At 43.7% G+C, this 22,267-nt stretch overlaps 1 protein-coding gene across 1 annotated transcript in view; it reads left to right on the forward strand.

The window, feature by feature from the left end:
- Window positions 1-22,267, forward strand: part of def8 (differentially expressed in FDCP 8 homolog) — an 83,342-nt gene that overhangs the window by 55,339 nt on the left and 5,736 nt on the right. The window contains exons 7-11 of the mRNA XM_070898164.1: window positions 3,887-4,014; window positions 4,880-4,993; window positions 7,719-7,799; window positions 7,985-8,125; window positions 10,550-10,659. Coding sequence (XP_070754265.1) covers window positions 3,887-4,014; window positions 4,880-4,993; window positions 7,719-7,799; window positions 7,985-8,125; window positions 10,550-10,659 — 574 coding nt within the window. The remainder of the gene's footprint in view (window positions 1-3,886; window positions 4,015-4,879; window positions 4,994-7,718; window positions 7,800-7,984; window positions 8,126-10,549; window positions 10,660-22,267) is intronic.

Raw genomic sequence — 22,267 nt, forward strand, 5'->3', positions numbered from 1 at the left:
TCTGATTGTCTATTTGCATCAAATTCTGGCTGTTACTTTTATTTCATGGTGATGGAAGACATTGATATATTCATTAATATTATTTTGTGCTTCAATTCAAGATTACTCAGAGCAATCCCATGAGTGAAAAACTAACAATTTGATCTGTGTTTAATGTGTCTTAATTGGTACTTTTCTATGTATATGTTTATCTGTACAGTAGGTCTTGACAGCATTATTGAATGATTAGGCGAGTTTCACTGGAGCGATAGCTAGTAGAATCGAGATGTCATGCCTGGATTCTGGGGACTTGCCTTGTAACTTATTTTCCTTACTGTTTTCAAAAGAAAATGGGGGAACTATCCCATCACAGCACATGGGGTAACTTAGGACCACACTAGCAAGACACTGGAAAATTTGCACGGAGCAGGAAATCTCCAATGACTAACTCGGAGAGGCTACTGCCTTTTATTTTTGATTTTATGGAGGACTGAATTAGCCAGAGGGAGAACTCCGTGACAGACGGGGTTATGTATTTTTTTTAATTAAACTTTATTTTTCTGAATTGCTTTTGGTGTCTGGATAAAACGATCTGAAAAATGTATTCTGCTTTGAAGTAGTAGGTTAATCAAGAATTGCGTGCTCCCTGATACTTGATTATAATTGCCCTTTGAACTAGAAAGTTTTTCATAGACTATTAAGAGGTTCAGATATAATGTTGAGGCTGGCATTAGATAATTACTAGAGACAAGTATTTTGTAAGGCCGATTTCACTTCAAAGCTGAATAGGCTGTAATATTAAACCAGTTTAAAATTTTGAAAAGGTATCTAGGACTTTGAAGTTCTGGCTGAGCGCCTCAACTTGTCTTTTAAGTTAGTATGCTGAAATTCTGAATCCAGAATCTTAATGTTGGGTTGCTTGGTCTACATTATTGGTTGTCTATTTGCTACTGACCAGTGTTGGCTATCGAAAGGAAAATAGTGACACAGACTTGCCACAAAAAAACACCAGACAAATGTAGAAATCTCATGAAATCTGTAGCCCTCACGGACTACTTCTCTTTCCCTCCGCCCCCCCCCCCCCCCCCCCGCCAACACCCCCATAGTTTCAACTCCTGCATGAAGCAATCCCTTTGAGAAAGAAACAATTTAAAATTGATTATTGTTTTGCAACTTTGTCAGTTTTAAATTTATAATGTAAGTTTTTTTTAAAGCTTTTGTGTGTGTTATAGCTGTATCCTAAAGTCTTCACTTGTTTTACCCCACCTCTATTGTACAATTCAGGTTCTGCTTCAATATTTTACTTGAAAGCAACTGGAGAAATGTAGTTTGGTTATAGTTGTATCTAATGGGAGTAAAATTACATTTTTAACATGTAGCCATTCAGCTTATCCAGTTTGAACCGTCATCCAATTCTGGCCATTTTGTGTGTCCTGCCTATATTCCTGTACTCCTTGCCAAGTCTGCAGTTAATTAAATCCCCCTAATGAATACTTTAGCTGAATCAATATTTACTACTTTAGATGGCTGTCATTTTTTTAAATTAATTTAAAGTGTGATGAAGATCAGATTGCATTTTGCTTGTGGCCTCTTCAGGTTACAATCTCTCATTGTGGCTCGTCAAAGAAATTCTTAAGATGCCAATTGATTTTATTTTGTTACGATAAATCTTTGATGTTCCTGGACCTCTTCTCATTGAAAAATGTGGCTTCCTTGACACCTCTTCATCGCACAATGACTCAAATCTACAAATAGCAACAATGGCCCCAAGTTTCCATATGATTTGCTCCTGATTTTTAGGAGCAACTGGTGGAGAACAGAGTATCTTAGAAATCGGAATTCTCCACATTTACGTTTTCTGCAGTTCTAGTCAGGTAGAACAGTTTCACTCTGGGGGGAGGGGGAGGCAGTGAGGGCCCGACCGACGGCAGCAGCCGTTCCCGACGGCGGGGTGGGGGGGAAAAGAGAGAAGGCAGAGGCAGTGAGAAGGTTGCAGGAAGCCTCAGAAGTTGAGGCAGCCATTCCCGACGGCGGGGTGGGGGGGGGGAGGCCCCCCCTGCCGTCGGTCGGGCCCGTCGGGAAACGGCTGCCTCAACTTCTGAGGCTTCCTGCAGCCTTCTCACTGCTGCAAGAAGCCTCAGTGCTGATCATGGAAGGGCAATGTGGTTTTATTAAAAAATGAACAGCTGCAAAGAACTACAAAAATGGCCGAGTACCAATATTTCCTTCACACTGCACGTGCGCGAATGCTCCAACGCGCATGCGCAGGGTTGCCGGCACGAAAAAAACTAATTTAAATGGTACCCGCCCCCTCCTACTTACAAAATCGGCGCGAGTGGTAGGCTCCGCCCCCTGGGTGCCGCCCCAAGCTGACATCGAGCTGCAAAGCGCTCGAATAGCGCGTTTTTTTTTTCAGGCGCCGTTTTCGGCGCGAAAAATAGGCGCCCAGCTCGGAAGGGCGCCTGGTTTGCCACGTGTGGAAACTTGGGGCCAATAATGGCTATACAGTTCAGCCTTTCTCCCAACACTTTTAACTTGTGTCCAAAAAGGCAGTTTCCATAAGCAGATCAACTCACTTATGCCAGTTAGTTACATTATAATGCATTGAAGACCACATGGATATCTACCACCTTGTGTCTATTATGAAAAGGATAAATACCACAGTGTCCAACAAAGACTAAAACTAATCAGATTTATTTGTAAGTAGATAATGATACAGAAGCAGTTTTTTTTTAAAGTATGGTAATGACTGTACTAATTCTTGAAGTAAAATAAAGGTAACCTTCATTCATAAGGGGTCAAATATCCTCTTCTAGAAAGTATGTTTTATACCATTCATTGTATGATGAGATTTTGGATCGAAGTCTAGTGCAGATCCACATACAAACCTTGAGTTGTTGAAGGTGATGAGATTTGTTGAGAGACTGGTACGGATGGCCACATTTTTCTGATTGTGCCCAAAGATCCAGCCATACTGCAAAAGATGTTGGTTGGGTGATCTAAAATCAACATTGAACCATTGCCTCCTGGGCTTCACTATTCTGGCTACAGCTCTCGCCCCAGAGTTTTTCAATGCCCTTCGAGCTGACCTCCACAGTTACACCCTACACAAACTCCAATTCAGACAGGATATGAGCAGAAATATCCTATCACCCCAGTCTGTGCTGTTCTCTACTGGTAGAAGATGGAAGCACATCACCAGCTGCTGTAGGAACTGAGAATATTGACCCAGTTCAATGACTCCCTCAACAAGGTGGAATAGCTCTTGTGCAGCGTGCCCAACTTTTATTTCCTTCTCTTTGCCCAACACCCCCCGATCCTGCAACATATAATGCTACTATACTGATGGGTACAGCTATGCCAACATACTCATTGTATCATTGCTCTTGTAAATGTCATAAACACAAAATATACTACAGTACCACTTTGTAAAATTCTGAAACACAGATGTGTTCATATAGTCCAGGAATGTGTGCAAAAAATCTGACTGTAGATGGATGGGATTTCTCCAGTCAGGAGGGTGGGATGATTTATGTTAGACGTCTCCATGGCCAGCTACATTATTGTAATATCACATTCTCTCTCCCTGAAATGTAATGTCCCGTTACTTATTTGGCAAGGTCCTGTGACCTGATGGTGAATGGACACCACTGGTACTTGAACTTCTGACTTATTGGATGTCTAATGTGAGCCTTTGACGTCCTCATTTTGGAGATACTTAAATTTTTCCCATACAGATTATCTTGTAAAACAAGCCTTTAAGTGGAATTATCAAAGGAATCTAAAGGATTGCCATGACGTTCAGATTCAGCTCGGCTGCTCCCCTTTGTGCTTGTGACCTTCACCTCAAAGTCTTTTTGGCTTCCATTCGGACTCTTTTCACCTCGTTTTTTATTTTACACTTCAGGTGGCGTGCCTAGTGAAGCGCGAAAGTGTGACTACACAGGACAATATTACTGCAGCAGCTGCCACTGGAATGATGCAGCCGTCATCCCTGCACGGGTCATACACAATTGGGACTTTGAAATCCATAAAGTGAGTGTCATGGGTGGGAAGAAGAGATAACCTCCCTGTTTGGGAGGGAGAACCATCTGGTAACAGCTATGGAGATAGAAACAAAAATAGTTTGAGGGTTTCATTAGAAAATTAGATTAACCATAACAAGAATTGCTATTCTAGTTATATAGTTTATAAATCTTGTAGCTTGTATAGTATGGCATCTATAAGCCTACATAATAGAATCCATGTGCATGACTTTCCGGTTTTCTCCTTTTGCTCCCTGCAACTTCTGAAATAGTTGGAAAAATATGAAATGAAACAATAAATGATTCTGTATACAAAAAGGGAAGTATTTTGCTTTCGAAAGAGATTGATGGTATACTGCGCAATGTGACAAATGATTAAGAGTTTGTCTGCAGAGCTCAGCCTGGTTTATGGGAATTTTTTACATGCTTGAACTCTCTCAATCACATGATAAAGGTAGTCAGCTGTGCTGCTTGTTTCTCACTCCACCTGGTTAGGGTTGGGTATTTAAGTCAAAGATTTAGTGCATTTCCCCAATAAAAGAACAGGCATCCTTCCGAATGTAAGGGAGACATTTTTCACACTACGACCACTCTACATATTCGATATAATCTTTGATTTTAAACAAGACTGATCTTTGATCTGTCATAGCAACATTGTAGTCCAAGGTCTGTTGTGGTCTCATTGTGTGAACTGTGAGAAAATGATACCAATGTAGGATGTTTTGATGCATTACCAGAAAGAGGATGTGAATACCTTTTAAACTTGAGGCTTCTATGTGCAACAGGAGACTTAACACCTGCAGATGATTCATCTGCCATTGCTACTTGTGACTGTGCCTGATTTTTTTTTTTCCTTTCCTTGCCCTTCTCATTAGGTGTGCCGCTATAGTATGAGGTACCTCACATTGATGATATCCCGGCCAGTACTGAAACTTAGAGCGATTAATCCACTTCTTTTCAATTATGTGGAGGAACTGGTGGAAATTCGGGTACGCCTAGATCCAGTGTACACTTTACACCTGAGCATGTGCAACAAATAAGCCTGCTTTCTATTGATTAAATTCAGCCAGAAGTGCATGTTACTAAAGGTACTAACTAGAAAATAATGTAAATATTGGGGAGAATTGTACAGACCCTCCAATTACAAACCAGTGATTCGACACAAGAACATAAATAGGAGGTGGAGGTGGCCATTTGGCCCCTCAAGCTTGCTCTGCCATTCAATAAGGTCATGGCTGATCTTCTACCTTAACTCCACTTTCCTGCACTATCTCCATATCCCTTGATTCACTTAATATCCAAAAATCTATCCATCTCTGTCTTGAATATACTCAATGACTGAGCATCCACAGTCCTCTGATAGAGAATTCCAAAGATTCACCACCTTCTGAGTGAAGAAATGTCTCCTCATCTCAGCCCTAAATGGCCGACCCTTTATTCTGAGACTGACCCCTGGTTCTAGACGCTCCAGCCAGGGGAAACATCCTCCTTGCATCTACCCTGTCAAGCCCTGTAAGAATTTTGTTTGTGAGATCATGACTCCCTATTTAAAATGTTACACTTGTATCAATATTCAAGCAATTTTAAGTTCTCAAAGCTATTTTTGCTAACCGTTTACACTTCTGAATAAAATCAAATATTTCCCATTTAAAGAGGAGATTTACTCAAAAGGTTGGTGGTCCGAATGGGATGAATCATAGGTTACTGAAGGAAACAAGGGTGGAAATTGCAGAGGCTCTGGCCACAATCTTCGACGACTCCTTGGATGTGAGGGTGGTGCCAGAGGACTGGAGGATTGGAAATGTTACACTCCTGTTTTTTTTTCTAAAAGGGAAGCGGGATAAACCCGGCAATAGGACAGTCTGCCTAATGTGTGAGGGAACTGAGACAACAATCCAGGGCAAAATTAATTGGCACTTCGATAAGTATGAGTTAATAAATGAAAGTCAGCACAGATTTGTTAAAGGCAAATCTTACTTGACTATCTTGATTGAGTGCTTTGATGAAGTAACAGAGAGGATTGATGAGGGTAGTGCAGTTGATGTTGTGCATATGGACTTTCAAAAGGCATCTGACAAAGTACCACATATTAGACTTGTTAGCAAAATTAAAGCCCATGGGATTAAAGGGATAGTGGCAGCATGTTGGTTAAACGTTGGCTAAGGAACAGAAAGCAGAGAGGAGTGGTGAATGTTTTTTTTTCCTGACAGTAGAGAAAAATATAGTTCCCCAGGGATCGATATTAGGACCACTGCTCATTTTAATATATATTACTGACCTGGGCTTTGGTATACATGCATAATTTCAAAGTTTGCTGATGATACAAAGCTGGGAAATGTAGTAAACAATGAGGATAGTAACAGACTTCAGGAAATATAGACAGACTGGTAAAATGGGCAGACGCATGGCAGATGAAATTTAACGCAGAGAAGTGCAAAGCGTTCTATTTTGTTCGGAAGTATGAGGAGAAACAATATGAACTAAATGGTATAATTTTAAAGGGGCGTGTAGGAACCAAGAGATCTGGAGGTGTATGTACGCAAATCTTTGAAGGCGGCAGGACAAGTTGAAAAGGCTGTTTATAAAAAAATGCATATGGGATCCTTGGCTTTATTAATAGAGGAATAGAGTACAAAAGCAAGGACGTTATGGTAAACCTTTATAAAACACTGGTTAGGCCTCAGCTGGAGTAATGTGTTCAGTTCTGGGCACCAAACTTTAGGAAGGATGTTAAGGCCGTCGAGAGGGTACAGAAGAAATTTACTAGAATGGTATCCGGGATGAGGGGCTTCAGTTATGTGGAGAAGCTGGGGTTGTTCTCCTTCAAGCAGAGGAGGTTAAGAGGAGATTTAATCGAGGTGTTCAACATCACAAATGGCTTTGATGGGTAAATGAGGAGAAACTGTTTCCCGTGGCAGAAAGTTCTGTAACCAGAGGACACAGATTTAAGGTGATTGGCAAAAGGACCAGAGGCAACATGAGGAAACATTTGTTTTTACACAGCGAGTTGTTGTGATCTGGAATGCACTATCTGAAAGGGTGGCGGAAGCCGATTCAAAAGTAAATTCAAAAGCAAATTGGATAAATGTTTGAAGGAAAAACATTCACAGGGCTATAGGGAAGAACAGGGAAGTGGGATTAATTGGATAGCCATACCAAAGAGTTGATACGGGCACGATGGGCTGAATGGCCTCCTCCTGTATTAGAATCATAGAATAATACATGATGTTTTGGCAAAAACAGCATGAAAATCAGTTATTAAACAAGTAAGTAATCTGTAGTTATTGATAAATGAACATTTGCTCCTTGTGCTTCAATGCTGTCCTTGAAGACTTTTCACAAGTATAAAGTTAGTCCTTTGTTCAGGGTAGCTGCACAACCGATCTTGGTGAAATTTTTTCCTAGAATGCATGGCATAACAAAAACGCAGCTGTATTTTTCCATTGGGTTTGGAGGTGGTAGGATGATAGAGAATTTGGCCTGTTTGAGCCCTCTATCAGAGTAATTGGCAGAATATTTTGAGCATGCTGAAATGTTAAACTGAGTAGAATTTGTTCTTGATAAAAAGTTCCATATCCATTGTTGTTTTCTCTTCACTTTGTCGTATGATTCCTGTTAAATCTTATTGAAAATTTTCTGTGAACTGATCTTGAAGGAGTGAAATACATGTGTCTTAAAGTTGTTTAATGTATTGCCTTTGGTTTCTGCCTGCAGAAACTCCGACAAGACATCCTGTTAATGAAACCCTATTTCATCACCTGTAAGGAGGCCATGGAGGCAAGGCTGCTGCTGCAGGTTAGTTTATTCTGTCATCAGAGCCATGTCCATAAGTGATACTGTATGCTGTAATGATTCAAAACGGAAAACAATATTTTGGTCAAAATTGCCTATTTTCAAATTGAAGTTGTAGGAAAAAAAAAATCTCATCCATCTTGGTGGAAGAAATTTTCAGTGTACATCCTAAATGTTTGCATTTACAGTTACAGGATCGACAGCACTTTGTGGAAAACGATGACATGTATTCTTTACAGGATTTAATTGACATCGCCACTGGGCGCCTGAGCTGCACTTTAACTGAAATCCACACCATCTTTGCAAAACACATCAAACTGGACTGTGAGGTACAGTCAGACTTTTCCTGTTAAGGATCTCTTTAAGGTTGCATCAGTCTTCAGAGGAGAGAAGAGTAAAGTACTTTAGTTGCAAACAGCACATTCTCTTCCTCCTCTCTTTCCCTCCCCCCCCCCCCCCCCAGAAAAATTGTGTCCCCTTAAAGAGTATTACAGTATTGGTTCTGAGTGGTGTCTTTTTATGTCACACTTTAACATTGGATTTAGTAAGTCCTCTTTTTGAAAAAAAAACCTGTTTTTGCTGTTTACACTTTTCTGTCACCTAATTCACTTCATTGTTAATCGTGTTACTTAAGTTAAGAGCAAGAAGGAGGGTTTTGCATGTCATGCCTTGATTTTTTTTCAATAGAATTGTGAAATATTTTGCTTAACTATCTAACCAATTTTATATATAATACATAAAATGTTTTATAAATAAATATCAGAAAATACTGGAAATACTCAGCAGGCCAAGCAGTGTCTGAGGAGAGCGATCTCTCACATCCGCTGTATTTTGCCTTTGTATTACTAATTATACAGCTGCCTTTGCTGCATTGCATTCTAGGCCTGATTTAACATTTTCATCAATAGCTAGTTATGCTCCCTCTGGATCAGCTGGATAAGACAGTGAAAATCTGAGTCGTGTGGACCACAAAGATCCCGGGTTGATCTACGGTCTGGACCGTGTTGCTTGATTTAAGCTGGCGTGGTGGTAGGGGTACTACAATAGGGTGAACCCCACTCTTGATTTGCAAAGTTAAAGCACATGGGATTGGGGGTAGTGTGCTGACATGGATTGAGAACTGGTTGACCGACAGGAAGCAAAGAGTAGGAGTAAATGGGTACTTTTCAGAATGGCAGGCAGTGACTAGTGGGGTACCGCAAGGTTCTGTGCTGGGGCCCCAGCTGTTTACACTGTACATTAATGATTTTAAATGTAGTATCTCCAAATTTGCGGATGACACTAAGTTGGGTGGCAGTGTGAGCTGCGAGGAGGCTGCAGAGTGACTTGGATAGGTTAGGTGAGTGGGCAAATGCATGGCAAATGAAGTATAATGTGGATAAATGTGAGGTTATCCACTTTGGTGGTAAAAACAGAGAGACAGACTATTATCTGAATGGTGACAGATTAGGAAAAGGGGAGGTGCAACGAGACTTGGGTGTCATGGTACATCAGTCATTGAAGGTTGGCATGCAGGTACAGCAGGTGGTTAAGAAAACAAATAGCATGTTGGCCTTCATAGCGAGGGGATTTGAGTACAGGGGCAGGAAGGTATTGCTACAGTTGTACAGGGTCTTGGTGAGGCCACACCTGGAGTATTGTGTACAGTTTTGGTCTCCTAACCTGAGGAAGGACATTCTTGCTATTGAGGGAGTGCAGCGAAGGTTCACCAGACTGATTCCTGGGATGGCGGGACTGACCTATCAAGAAAGACTGGATCAACTGGGCTTGTATTCACTGGAGTTCAGAAGAATGAGAGGGGACCTCAAATGTTTAAAATTCTGATGGGTTTAGACAGGTTAGATGCAGGAAGAATGTTCCCAATGTTGGGGAAGTCCAGAACCAGGGGTCACAGTCTAAGGATAAGGGGTAAGCCATTTAGGAACGAGATGAGGAGAAACTTCTTCACCCAGAGAGTGGTGAACCTGTGGAATTCTTTACCACAGAATGTTGTTGAGGCCAATTCACTAAATATATTCAAAAAGGAGTTCGATGAAGTCCTTACTACTAGGGGGACCAAGGGGTATGGTGAGAAAGCAGGAATGGGGTACCGAAGTTGCATATTCAGCCATGAACTCATTGAATGGCGGTGCAGGCTAGAAGGGCCGAATGGCCTACTTCACCTATTTTCTATGTTTCTATCCAGTAGTCCCTACTAGAGGTGAACATGTGTAAGCATTGGAAGGAGTACATGATTGGGCTCAGTGCTGATGTCCTCCCTCCAAATGTTTGAATAGCCTGAAAACCTTCAGCCTATTTAATCACTAGTGAGCTGAGTGCTAAACTATATTATGATGGCACCAAGAATGACTGCCCAATCATCATATCAATCATTATCCATTAATTTTGCTTAAATGATTTCTGCAACAAAATATTCAATATAATTGTGTATGTGCAGCTTTTAAATTCTTAATTTTCACCTGTCTACTTTTATTGTATAGTATTTTTCTATTCAATCAATACTTTTTCATGTTAAAGAAACTTATTGAAAAGGTTCAAGTCAGTAGTATTTCACATGATGTAACTGCAGGTAAAAAATTTTTCAATCTCCAATCAAATGCATCATATATATATATATATAAATAACTGCAAATTCTTTATTCCAACAATTTTACTAAGCTGTTTTTAAAGAGTTGGATCAACATATGGAGCTGTTGAGTTTATAGATACAGTTAGCTGTAAATAAATCTTTGATTCTGTGGCTTTTTTTGTAGCGATGTCAGGCTAAAGGCTTTGTCTGCGAATTGTGCAAAGAGGGGGATGTGCTCTTTCCATTTGACAGCCACACGTCAGTGTGCCAGGATTGTTCTGCTGTATTCCACAGGTTGGTACAAAGAACTCCAGGTAATTCGCTTTGCTTCCTGGTTGGTGTAGATATTCGGGCCCAATTACATCATAGGTGTCAATTCCAGACTCTTAAATTTGAAGCTTGGCCCATGATAAATGAGTGACTTTCAGTCTATGCATCAAGAAATTTGTATTATGATGGAATTATACTGGACTGGTGCTTCATTTTTCTTTTTTAAATGTGAAATGTATTGCAACACTGCTAGTATTGCCAACTCATGAACTGATTGAAGGATGCTATCAGTCTAACGGCTGTCAAGAAATAAATGAGGAAACAACTAAAACAAATGGATTGGAGTAGGTTACTCAACAAATAGGACATGAAACTTAAAGTTTAATGCTGAGCTTGCAGGATAAATATCTAAATAATTTCAGACTAAGCAAATGAGACCTAAATGGCCCCATGAGTCGGTGTTGAGACCACTGATAATTCTGATGTCTATCAATATTCTGGATTCAAAAACTCAATTCAGCTTGGTCAAATTTGCAATACCAAGCTAGAGGAGGCAGCTCTGAAATTACAGAATGTGTTGGATAAAATGTGCAAGTGTCATATTTAATGCACATAAATGTACTGCAAAAAGGAAGCAGACGACTGGAGACCAGGCACTGCTGTATGAGCCTAATTGCCTACGGCGAGATGTTGGCCACAAGCTCGGCGCCGAGTAGCACCCTTGATAGTAGACGGTTCGAGGCTTAGTCGGGGGCAGGCATTAGGAGGGTCAGTTGTCCGCTGGAGTTCCGGGTGGGAGGTCAGCAAGGAGTGGGAGGGTGGAAGAGGCATAGCTGTGATGCTCACCAGTTAGAAGAGGCCAGGTCACTAGTTGGGAAGGAGAGGTCCAGCTGTCGTCGAGGATGTCCCAGTCGCCTGGTCGAAGGCTCACCGGGTGTCGTCATGAGTAACCCGGTTTCAAATGACTGAAAATGATGCTTATAAAACACACCAAACTATTTTCTAGTTAGCTTGGGGTACAGTATTCAATTCCTTAGTAAAGATTTTTAAAAGAAAATAATTCTTGAAAGTTCCTCCACATTGTTTAAAAGTTTCTGCCAAGGTGGCCTTCTTTCCTGACTAGCGTGTCCTCCTGGGGAGCAACTCTAGCACAGCATCAAACAACGAGCCAGTATAATTCATGGGCACTCGCTGGGGCACGGCAATTTGCCGGGGCCCGCCGGCTCACTGACCCTTTGGAGCCCGCCAACTGTTCCAAGACCCGCCGGCTCTTCGAGGCCCACCTGCCCGCCGACTGTTCAGGGGCCTGCCAACTTGCCGGGGCCTGCCGTTTCGCTGACTGTTCTGAGGCCTGCCGGCTCTTCTGGGAGCCAAAACACCATGGCGCCCTCTACAGTGGGTACCCTTTGCCACTGGACCAAGACCGTGCTCAGCTAAGTCCGTGTGGTGACCAGTGTGCAACGGCCACAGGCATCTTCCACTCCATTGACATGAAATTCGGGACCTGGAACGTCAGGACTCAGACAACTCCAACAGCGACAGGCTGGAACGCCGCACCGCCATAGTTGCCTAAGAACTTGGAAGCTTTGATATCGACATCGCCACCCTAAGTGAGACCCGGCGGGCAGGGGAAGGCCAGCTCAAGGAGCAAGGTGGAGGTTACACCTTTTCTGGAAAGTAAAACCTAGGAAGAATGCCACCTTCACAGAGTCGGCTTCGCCATCAAAAACGAGCTGATCGACCGCCTCAAAGACTCCCCCTGCGGGGTTAACGAACGCTTGATGACTCTGTGACTCTCCCTATCCCGGAACCAATGCGCCACAGTCATCCGTGCGTACGCCCCAACACTCGATGCAACAGATAAGACTGAAGAGGGTTTTTACTCCAACTTCAAAATCCCTGTCCCGTGTCCCCACGGGCGACAAATTGATCCTCCTAGGTGACTTCAATGCCAGGATCGGCAAAGACACAGCCCTCTGGGGAGGCATGATTGGCAGAGAGGGGGTATTTAAAACCAACTCCAGCGGTACCCTACTCCTGACAAAATGTCTAGAACATGAACTTCTCATCACCAACATCTTGTTCCGCCAGAGGGACAAATACAAGACATCGTGGCAACACCCTCGCTCCAAACACTTGTACCTGCTTGACTATGTCATCGTCCGAGCCAGGAATCACAAGGACGTGCTCATCACCCGCGCCATGGTAGGAGTTGACGACTGCTGGACGGACCACTGCCTTATCCGATCCATGATCGACATCAACATAGCCCCAAAGCGGAGGGGATAGCAGAAGCAGTGCCGCAAAGTTTTCTGTGAGGATGTTGTTGCTGACCATTACATGGAGTTTTTTTTTCAAAAAGCCGATTTCTGGGTTACTCTGTTCACGTGTTGCACAAACCAATGTTTGTTTCTGGTTTGTAAATACATCACAACACCCTGTGTTTACATTCCTTATGTTAACCTGACTATTTCAGGCCAAGGCCTCCAGCCCTATTACGTTTGTTTTGGAAAGTATACTTTTATTTCTAGCACTATTGGTGTGGTACTTTTATGTTTGTATTCTAGAGTTTGTTTCGTAAATGTTTTGCTGACCACCAACTGTTAAACCAGTGCTTGTCATAATCTATGATTACATCATCTTTTTGGAATTGTCAAATAAAAATGTAAGCTTGTTTTCCACTCTTTATATCACTTAGATACCCTAACTCTCTCGGCAGTGTATATAAATATTCAAAATTACAGTGTAGTAAATCCTGCACAATGTACATTTTCTGGTATCACAACAGAGAAGTGCACTTCATTTTCATACATGAAATTGTCAATTATATTACAACAGCAGCAACAATTTGCATTTATAAAGCAACTAATGGAAAAACAATCCCAAGACACAGGTCTTTACGGTAGAGGACACTAACAATATCCCAGCAGTGCATAGTCAAGGGGCTATAGTGGGGGAGGAACTTGGCACAATCACAATCACAAAGGAGGTGGAACTCAGTAAGATAATGGGACTAAAGGCAGATAAATCCCCTGGACCCAATGGCTTGCATCCTAGGGTGTTAAGAGAAGTAGCGGCAGGGATTGTGGATGCATTGGTTGTAATTTACCAAAATTCCCTGGATTCTGGGGAGGTCCCAGCAGATTGGAAAACTGCAAATGTAATGCCCCTATTTTTTTTTTAAAAAAGGAGGCAGACAAAAAGCAGGAAACTATAGACCAGTTAGCCTAAAATGCTGGAGTCCATTATTAAAGAAGCAGTAGCAGGACATTTGGAAAAGCAAAATTCGGTTAAGCAGAGTTGGCATGGATTTTTGAAGGGGAAGTCATGTTTGACAAATTTGCTGGAATTCTTTGAGGATGTAACGAACAGGGTGGATAATGGGGAACCAGTGGATGTGGTGTATTTGGACTTCTAGAAGGCATTTGACAAGGTGCCACATAAAAGGTTACTGCACAAGATAAAAGTTCACGGGGTTGGGGACAATATATTAGCATGGATAGAGGATTGGCTAACACAAAGAGTCGGGATAAATGGTTCATTCTCTGGTTGGCAACTAGTGGGGTGCCGCAGAGATTAGTGCTGGGACTCCAACTATTTACAATTTATATAAATGACTTCGAAGAAGGGACTGTGTAACGTAGCCAAGTTTGCTGATACAAAGATGGGAGGAAAAGCAATGTGTGAGGAGGACACAAAATCTGCAAAAGGACATAGACAGGCTAAGTGAGTGGGCAAAAAATTGGCAGATGGGTATAATGTTGGAAAGTGTGAGGTCATGCACTTTGGCAGAAAAAAAATCAAAGAGCAAGTTATTATTTAAATGCAGAAAGATTGCAAAGTGCTGCAGTACAACAGAACCTGGGGGTACTTGTGCATGAACACAAAAGGATAGTTTGCAGGTACAGCAAGTGATCAGGAAGGCCAATGGAATCTTGGCCTTTTATTGCAAAGGGGATGGAGTATAAAAGCAGGGAAGTCTTGCTACAGCTATACAGGGTATTGTTGAGGCCACACCTGAAATACTGTGTGCCGTTTTGGTTTCCATATTTACGAAAGGATATACTTGCTTTGGAGGCAGTTCAGAGAAGGTTCACTAGGTTGATTCCGGAGATGAGGGGGTTGACTTATGAGGAAAGGTTGAGTAGGTTGGGCCTCTACTCATTGGAATTCAGAAGAATGAGAGGTGATCTTATCGAAACGTATAAGATGATGAGGGGGCTTGACAAGCTGGATGCAGAGAGGATGTTTCCACTGTAGGGGGAGACTAGAACTAGAGGGCATGATCTTTGTTTTAAATGGGCGGCCCTTTATTCTAAGATGAGGAGAAATTTTTCTCAGAGCATTGTAAATCTGTGGAATTCGCTGCCTCCGAGAGCTGTGGAAGCTGGGACATTGAATAAATTTAAGACAGAAATAGATAGTTTCTTAAACAATATGGGGTTATGGGGAGTGGGCAGGGAAGTGAAGCTGAGTCCATGATCAGATCAGCCATGATCTTATTGAATGGTGGAGCAGGCTCGAGGGGCCATATGGCCTACTCCTGTTCCTCTTATGTTCTTATGTTCTTAAAAAGTCAATGCAGGGGCACTTAAAGACCCAGCTAAGAGAGCCCTATGCAGCCAGCGCTTCACAGCTAACCTGTTGTGCCTTGATGACCCTGAGATGCAGAATGCCCAGAGCTTGGTCTGCCCTCTAGGCCTCCATAACTAGTGCCTATGAAGAGACACTTGGTCACTCAACCAGAAAACACCAGGACTGGTTTGATGAGAATGATCAGGAGATCCAAGAACTAATAGATTGCAAGCGCAGAGCATTCCTGAGCCTTAAACAACAACCCAACTCTAGAGCAGCAAAGCAACATTACAGGCGACTCAAGACTGAGGTCCAACAAAAAACCCGGGACCTAAAGAATAGGTGGTGGTGGAGAAAGCACAGGAGATACAACTGACAGCCATGATGTGCGAGGATTCTTCATCGCAGACAAGGCTACCTATGTTCCAAACTCCCATGGCCCCATCCGCACTGCTGACCAAGAACTTGGAAACACTCATCAAGGACACCGAGGCAGTCCGGGCCCACTGGAAGGAGCACTTTGAAGATCTCCTCAATCGAGACTCTGCCTTTGATTCGAGTGTTCTCTACTCCATCCCGCAGCATGCGACGCGCCACCACCTCCGTGAAACCTCAACGTTGCACGAGGTAGGAAAAGCCATAAGACAGCTCAAGAACAGCAAGGCTACGGGAGCGGATGGAATCCCTGCTGAGGCTCGAAAGTATGGCGGAGAGGTGCTGTTGGCGCGGATACATGACCTCCTCTCTCTCCTCTGGAGGGAGGAGAGCATGCTTGGAGATCTGAGATGCAATGATCGTGACCATTTTTTTTTAAAAAAGGGGACAAGTCCGACTGTGGCAACTACAGAGGAATCTCCCTGCTATCCGCCACAGGGAAAGTCATCGCTAGAGTACTCCTCAACCGTCTTCTCCATGTGGCCGAGGAGCTCCTCCCAGAGTCACCGTGCGGATTTCGTCCCCTACGGGGCACAGCGGACGTGACCTTTACAGCGCAACAGCTGCAGGAAAAGTGCAGGGAGCAGCGCCAGCCCTTATACATGGCCGCCTTCGACCTTACAATGGCCTTTGACACTGTCGACTGCGAGGGTCTATGGAGCATCGTCCTCCGTTCCAGATGCCCCCAAAAGTTCATTAACATCCTTCGCCTGCTCCACGACGACATGCAGCCCGTGATCCTTGCTAACGGATCCATTACAGACCCAATCTATGTCCGGACCGGCGTGAAACATGGCTGCGTCATCGCTCCAACCCTTTTCTCAATCTTCCTCGCTGTCATGCTCCACCTCAGTGAACAAGCTCCCCGCTGGAGTGGAACTAAACTACAGAACCAGTAGGAACCTGTTCAACCGTCGCCGGCTCCAGGCCAGATCCAAGACCACCCCAACCTCTGTCGTCGAGCTGCAGTACGTGGACGACGCTTGCAACTGCGCGCATACAGAGGCTGCACTCCAGGATATAGTCGACGTATTTACTGAGGCATACGAAAGCATAGGCCTTACGCTAAACATCCGTAAAACAAAGATCCACCACCAGCCTGTCTTCACCGCACAGCACTGCCCCCCCCCCCCCCCCCCCCCCCCCCCCTGTCATCAAGATCCACGGCGTGGCCTTTGACAACATGGGCCATTTCCCATACCTTGGGAGCCTCTTGTCAACAAAAGCAGACATTGATGAGATTCAACACCGCCTCCAGTGCACCAGCGCAGCCTTCGGCTGCCTGAGGAAAAGTGTGTTCGAAGACCAGGCCCTCGCATCTACCACCAAGCTCATGGTCTACAGGACTTGTAGTGATACCTGTCTATGGCTCAGAGGCATGGACCATGTACAGTAGACACCAAGGGCCCAAGTTTCCACATGATTTGCGCCTGATTTTTAGGAGCAACTGGTGGAGAACGGACTATCTTAGAAATCGCAATTCTCCACATTTTTTTTTCTGCAGTTCTAGTCGGGTAGAACAGTTCTACTTTGGAACAGAATTTTTTCTTCAAAAGGGGGCGTGTCCGGCCACTGACTCCTGATTTCAAAGTTTCCACAGTGAAAACTTACTCCAAACTAAAGTAGAATGGAGCAAGTGAAGATTTTTGTAGAACTGAAAAAACCTGTTCTACACATCAAAAAACAAGGGGCAGGTTACAAATTAGGCGTCCAGAACGAGGTGGGGGGGGGGGGGAGGGAAGTCATTAAATTCGACAATAAATCCTTATTTATACTTCTACAAATATTATACAAATAAATCCAACCTGAATAAACATTTATAAGCAAAGAAAATATTAAATAAACATCTTCCTACCTGTGTGAAAGTGCTTCAGTCAGCTCAGCGATGTTCCCGCGAACGGGAGAGAGGGGCAGGCAGGCAGTAACGAGGCAGCAAACAGCTTTCCACTTGAGGTGGAAGCCTTAGTTAGCTCAGCGATGTTCCCGCGGGAGGGGAGGGAGAGGGAGGGGCAGGCAGGCAGCCAAAGATACAGCAGCAGGCTTCGAGCTGTGAGGGGGACTGAGGCCATTTGGACAGGGAGAGGCAGCCACTTCGACAGTTTTATATTTACATTTGCAGAATGGGTGCTGCATTGTCAACACCACATTATGCAATGGTGAGCCTTGCGCCAGCAGCTCATCCGTGAACGCTTCAACTACTGATGCCTGAGGGCTCTGCGAACACTTGCATATGGACATGTTTATTCTTTGCAGTTGTTCCTACATTGTGTTGTGTTAATGGAACATGAAACCGTTTTAATGAAAAAATATTTTATTGAAAAGTTAACGTCACTCTAATAAAATATTTGTATCAAACTATACTTTTTAATATGACTCTTGAAGATCACTTATCAACTTGTAAAGTTACAAAACACTTTCTATGTGAAAAATTTTACACTCTAAGATCACTTAAACTTCAAGATCACTTTTTAAGATGCAAAATTAAATAATTTACAGTGTGCGAGCATTTACACTAAGATCACTTGAAAACCCTGAGATCACTTAAAAATTGTAAAGTTACAAAACTTACGAAACAATTTCAATTTGAAAAATCTTACATTCTGAAGAACACTTTTAAACTTCAGGATTACTTTTTAGGTGCAAAATTAAATAAGATACAAAAAAATGTGAGCATTTACACTAAGATCACTTACAACTTAAGGGATCTTATGGTTTTTAAGTGATCTTATAGTGTAAATGCTCACATTTTTTTGTATCTTATTTAATTTTGCACCTAAAAAGTGATCCTGAAGTTTAAGTGTTCTTCAGAATGTAAGATTTTTCAAATTGAAATTGTTTTGTAAGTTTTGTTACGTTACAACTTAAGGAATCTTATGGTTTTTAACGTAACAAAACTTACAAAACAATTTCAATTTGAAAAATGCTACTACAGCTACATCAAGAACAAGAACAAAAGCAGCAAAGAAAGGCTGCAACCATGTCTCATCCACATCTCAGTGAATGTTCACTTCCTCATGGGGGTGTCATTTGATTGGCTGGGCTGTGTGCCCTTAGTGCAGCAGCTACCTCAACCAGGCCCTCCCTGACGGCCTGTGCCGACAATTGCATGCTCTCCCTGATGGCCTGTGCCATAATTTGCATGCCCTCCCTGATGGCCTGTGCCGTCGATTGCACTCCTTCGGACATTCCCTCCCTAAGTTCCCGTGTCATTACTGCTATTTCTCCCGTCAGGCCCGTCAACTCTTCACCTACTGCATTGACGCCACCGATGAGTGATCGGGTAAGCTCATTGGTCTCCATACCCAATGCCACAACCTGAGCCGCATCTGTTGCACACTGCATCTCAGGAGAGCGTGTCTCCAATCTCCTTCTCGTCTGCCGCGTGGCACCACTACACTGGGAGGCGTGGGCTGGGACTGTGGCACGCTCTGTGTTCCAGACAGCTGAACTGGAGGGGGAGGCTCGGGCTGGAATGGTGGGATGCTCTGTGTTGCAGACGGCAGCACTCGAGTGCGAGCCATGGGCTGGGATGTTGGACGAATGGGTGTAAATTGCTCGATGATAGCAGCAACACTGGGACCCGAAGCGTCGGAATCGAAACCATAGTAGGTGGAACCAGAACCTATGCGAGAGGGAGGCGTAGGCTGGGACGGTAGTGCACTGACTGTAGAAAGCTGCATTATACCAGCCGCACCACTGGGACCTGCAACATCAGAAGCAAAACCATGGATGGTGGGACCAAGACCTATGCTAGGGGTTGAAACTCTGATGCCCCTTGATGGGGGCTCATAAACATTAAATTGGAAGCTCCCCCCTGCAGACATTTCAGTCATCGCTGCCATCATCCAGTCTGGATCGTCCGCAGCTGGTTGTACTGGTCCTTGTTCTGTACCCTCAGGATCCTCGGGGTTGGCAGCAGCAGCATTGTCATCGTCGTCATCATCATCATCATCATCATGTTCTGCAAAATACATCAGAACAATCAAATGCTTAACAGCAAGGGAGGGGGCCGGGTGGGTGGCATGAGTACTCTCACACATAGCAGGCCAGGCAGCAGATTGATTTAAAGGGCCACGATGCATTTTCAGGACTTGCCCTCTTCCTCGCGTGCGGGCCCAGCTTGTGCTGCACTGATTGTTTTTCTCCATGTATGACTCATCATAGCAGCTACCCTTTGTTCCAAGGGTGTCAGTGGATGCAGATTGGGCACGCCTCCTCCTGTTCGAGTTGCTTCCCATTTGTTGTGGGCCAATTTCTTCTGCAGAGTAAAATATAACTTTTTACAGAGTGTGTCAGTTGCAAGGTGGGACATACAGATAGCCAGGTTACAATTACAATTAAATTAAAAATGGGAAATACTACTTACACTAACTACTTGACCAAGGTCGTGCCATTTCTTTTTACACTGGCTTCCAGATCTCCTGGTATGCACCACTGCGCAGTAATCTTCTGCAACTTGGTGCCAGCGTTTCTTCTTTTCTTTTGGTGGCACTTTTATGCGACCTCTGTTGCTGGTATCTAGCTCCTGCCATCTCTGCTCAATTACATTCACTAATATCTCAACTTCCTCATGTAAGAAATTCTTTTTTCTTGTAGATGTTGATCCATTGCAAAGTTGAATTGGCACTTTTTTTTCTCCAAACACAGTCCTTAATTTGCAGGCACAGGTACAGCAAGTTTAGCAGTGAAAAGCTGAACTCGCTGATTTCAGCAGGTGATTTCTTCAGCAGTGCTGCTAAAAGCACTCACACACAGAAATATCAATAAAATTAAAATACAAGCCTTTGCAGGGGTCCAAGAACAAATCTTCGTTTTCTGCAGCACTTTCAAAAATGGCCGAGTGCCAATGTTTTTTTTCACACTGCGCGAATGCCCCAACGCGCGCGCGCACGCGCAGCGTTGCCAGCAGGAAAAAAAACTAATTTAAATAGTACCCGCCCCCTCCCACTTACAAAATCGGCGCAAGTGTAGGCTCCGCCCCCTGGGCGCCGCACCAGGCAGACAAGGAGCTGCAGAACGCTCCAGAATCGCGTTTTTTTTTTTTTTAGGCGCAAAAAACGGGCACCCAGCTCGGAGGAGCGCCCATTTTTTATCCTGTGGAAACTTGGGCCCCAAGTCACTGGAGAAATACCATTAACGATGCCTCTGCAAGATTCTACAAATCTCCTGGGAGGACAGACGCACCAACATTAGCATCGTCGACCAGGCCAACATCCCCAGCATTGAAGCACTGACCATACTTGATCAGCTCCACTGGGCAGACCACATAGTCCGCATGCCAGACACGAGACTCCCAAAGCAAGCGCACTATTCGGAACTCCTTCATGGCAAGCGAGCCAAGGGTGGACAGAGGAAACATTACAAGGACACCCTCAAAGCCTCCCTGGTGAAGTGCAACATCCCCACTGACACCTGGGAGTCCCTGGCCAGGGACTGCCCCGAGTGGAGAAAGTGCATCCGGGAGGGCGCTGAGCACCTCGAGTCTCATCGCCGAGAGCTTGCAGAAAACAAGCGCAGGCAGCGGAATGAACTCGTGGTAAACCTGTCCCACCCTCCCTTATCCTCAACGACTGTCTGTCCCACCTGTGGCAGGGACTGTGGCTCTCGTATTGGACTGTTCAGCCACCTAATGACACAGAGTGGAAGCAAGTCTTCCTCGATTCTGAGGGACTTATGATGATGATGATGATTATATAGGAAGCACTATTAAGTGGCGCACGTACTACTTGAATGGTGCTGAAATAGCCAAGTATGGTCAAGAGACCAGTGAGTGTTGGTATATTCAATGGTCAACATGTCCAACCAATGCAGAGCAACAATCGACAAAGCCCATAAAATGTTAAAGTACTATAGCCAAAGCAAGTCTATAGAATACAAGTCAGGAAGTTGCAACTAAAGTGTATAGAGCTCTGCTCAGACTGCACCTTGAGTGTGGTGTCCAGTTCTGTTGCTGAAACACGAGCGAGATATTTGAAGACTGAAGAAAGTGCAGACAAAGCTGATCCATAGTCAAAGGTCTGAGTTATGAGGGAAGGCTGGAGGAACTTGGGTTATTCAGCCTGGAAATGATGTGTCTGAGTGGTGGTCTTATCGAGGTACATAAAGTTACATTTAATGAAAATGGTAAATCTGGAATATTACTGTGTTAAATGGCAAGAGTAGGACATGAGGATTGAAACTAGTAAAAGTGAACTTTAGGACATGTCAGGAAATTCTTCTTTACTCTGAACAACCTGAGACTTCCAAGAAGAGTAGTGGAGGCAAAAACCACAGAATCTTTGAAGAAATACAAGGAACTTCGTATATTCCAAGATGGATGAATTAAGATTGTCAAATGGCCTGAATTTGTAACTATCTTGGAGTATTCTGCTCTGATTGATTGTAACCTTGTAATGTAACTAATGCTGTTATTTTCAGTCACTTTCAGGGTTATTCAGATACGTTTCCTCTCTATTTTCTGACATTTTAATCAATCCCTGTTCTTCATCTGCTTGACCTGATGCCAGAAGACAGGAGGACACAGGTGTTGCGTATGCAATAACTCAATAGGCTTAGTACCGTGAACTCAATCGGGTGCGACCTGACTCTACCTTATTAGCTCTGAAGATTAAACATGGAGGCT

This window comes from Pristiophorus japonicus, chromosome 13 (genome assembly GCF_044704955.1).
Source record: "Pristiophorus japonicus isolate sPriJap1 chromosome 13, sPriJap1.hap1, whole genome shotgun sequence".
Taxonomy (NCBI): Eukaryota; Metazoa; Chordata; class Chondrichthyes; family Pristiophoridae; genus Pristiophorus; species Pristiophorus japonicus.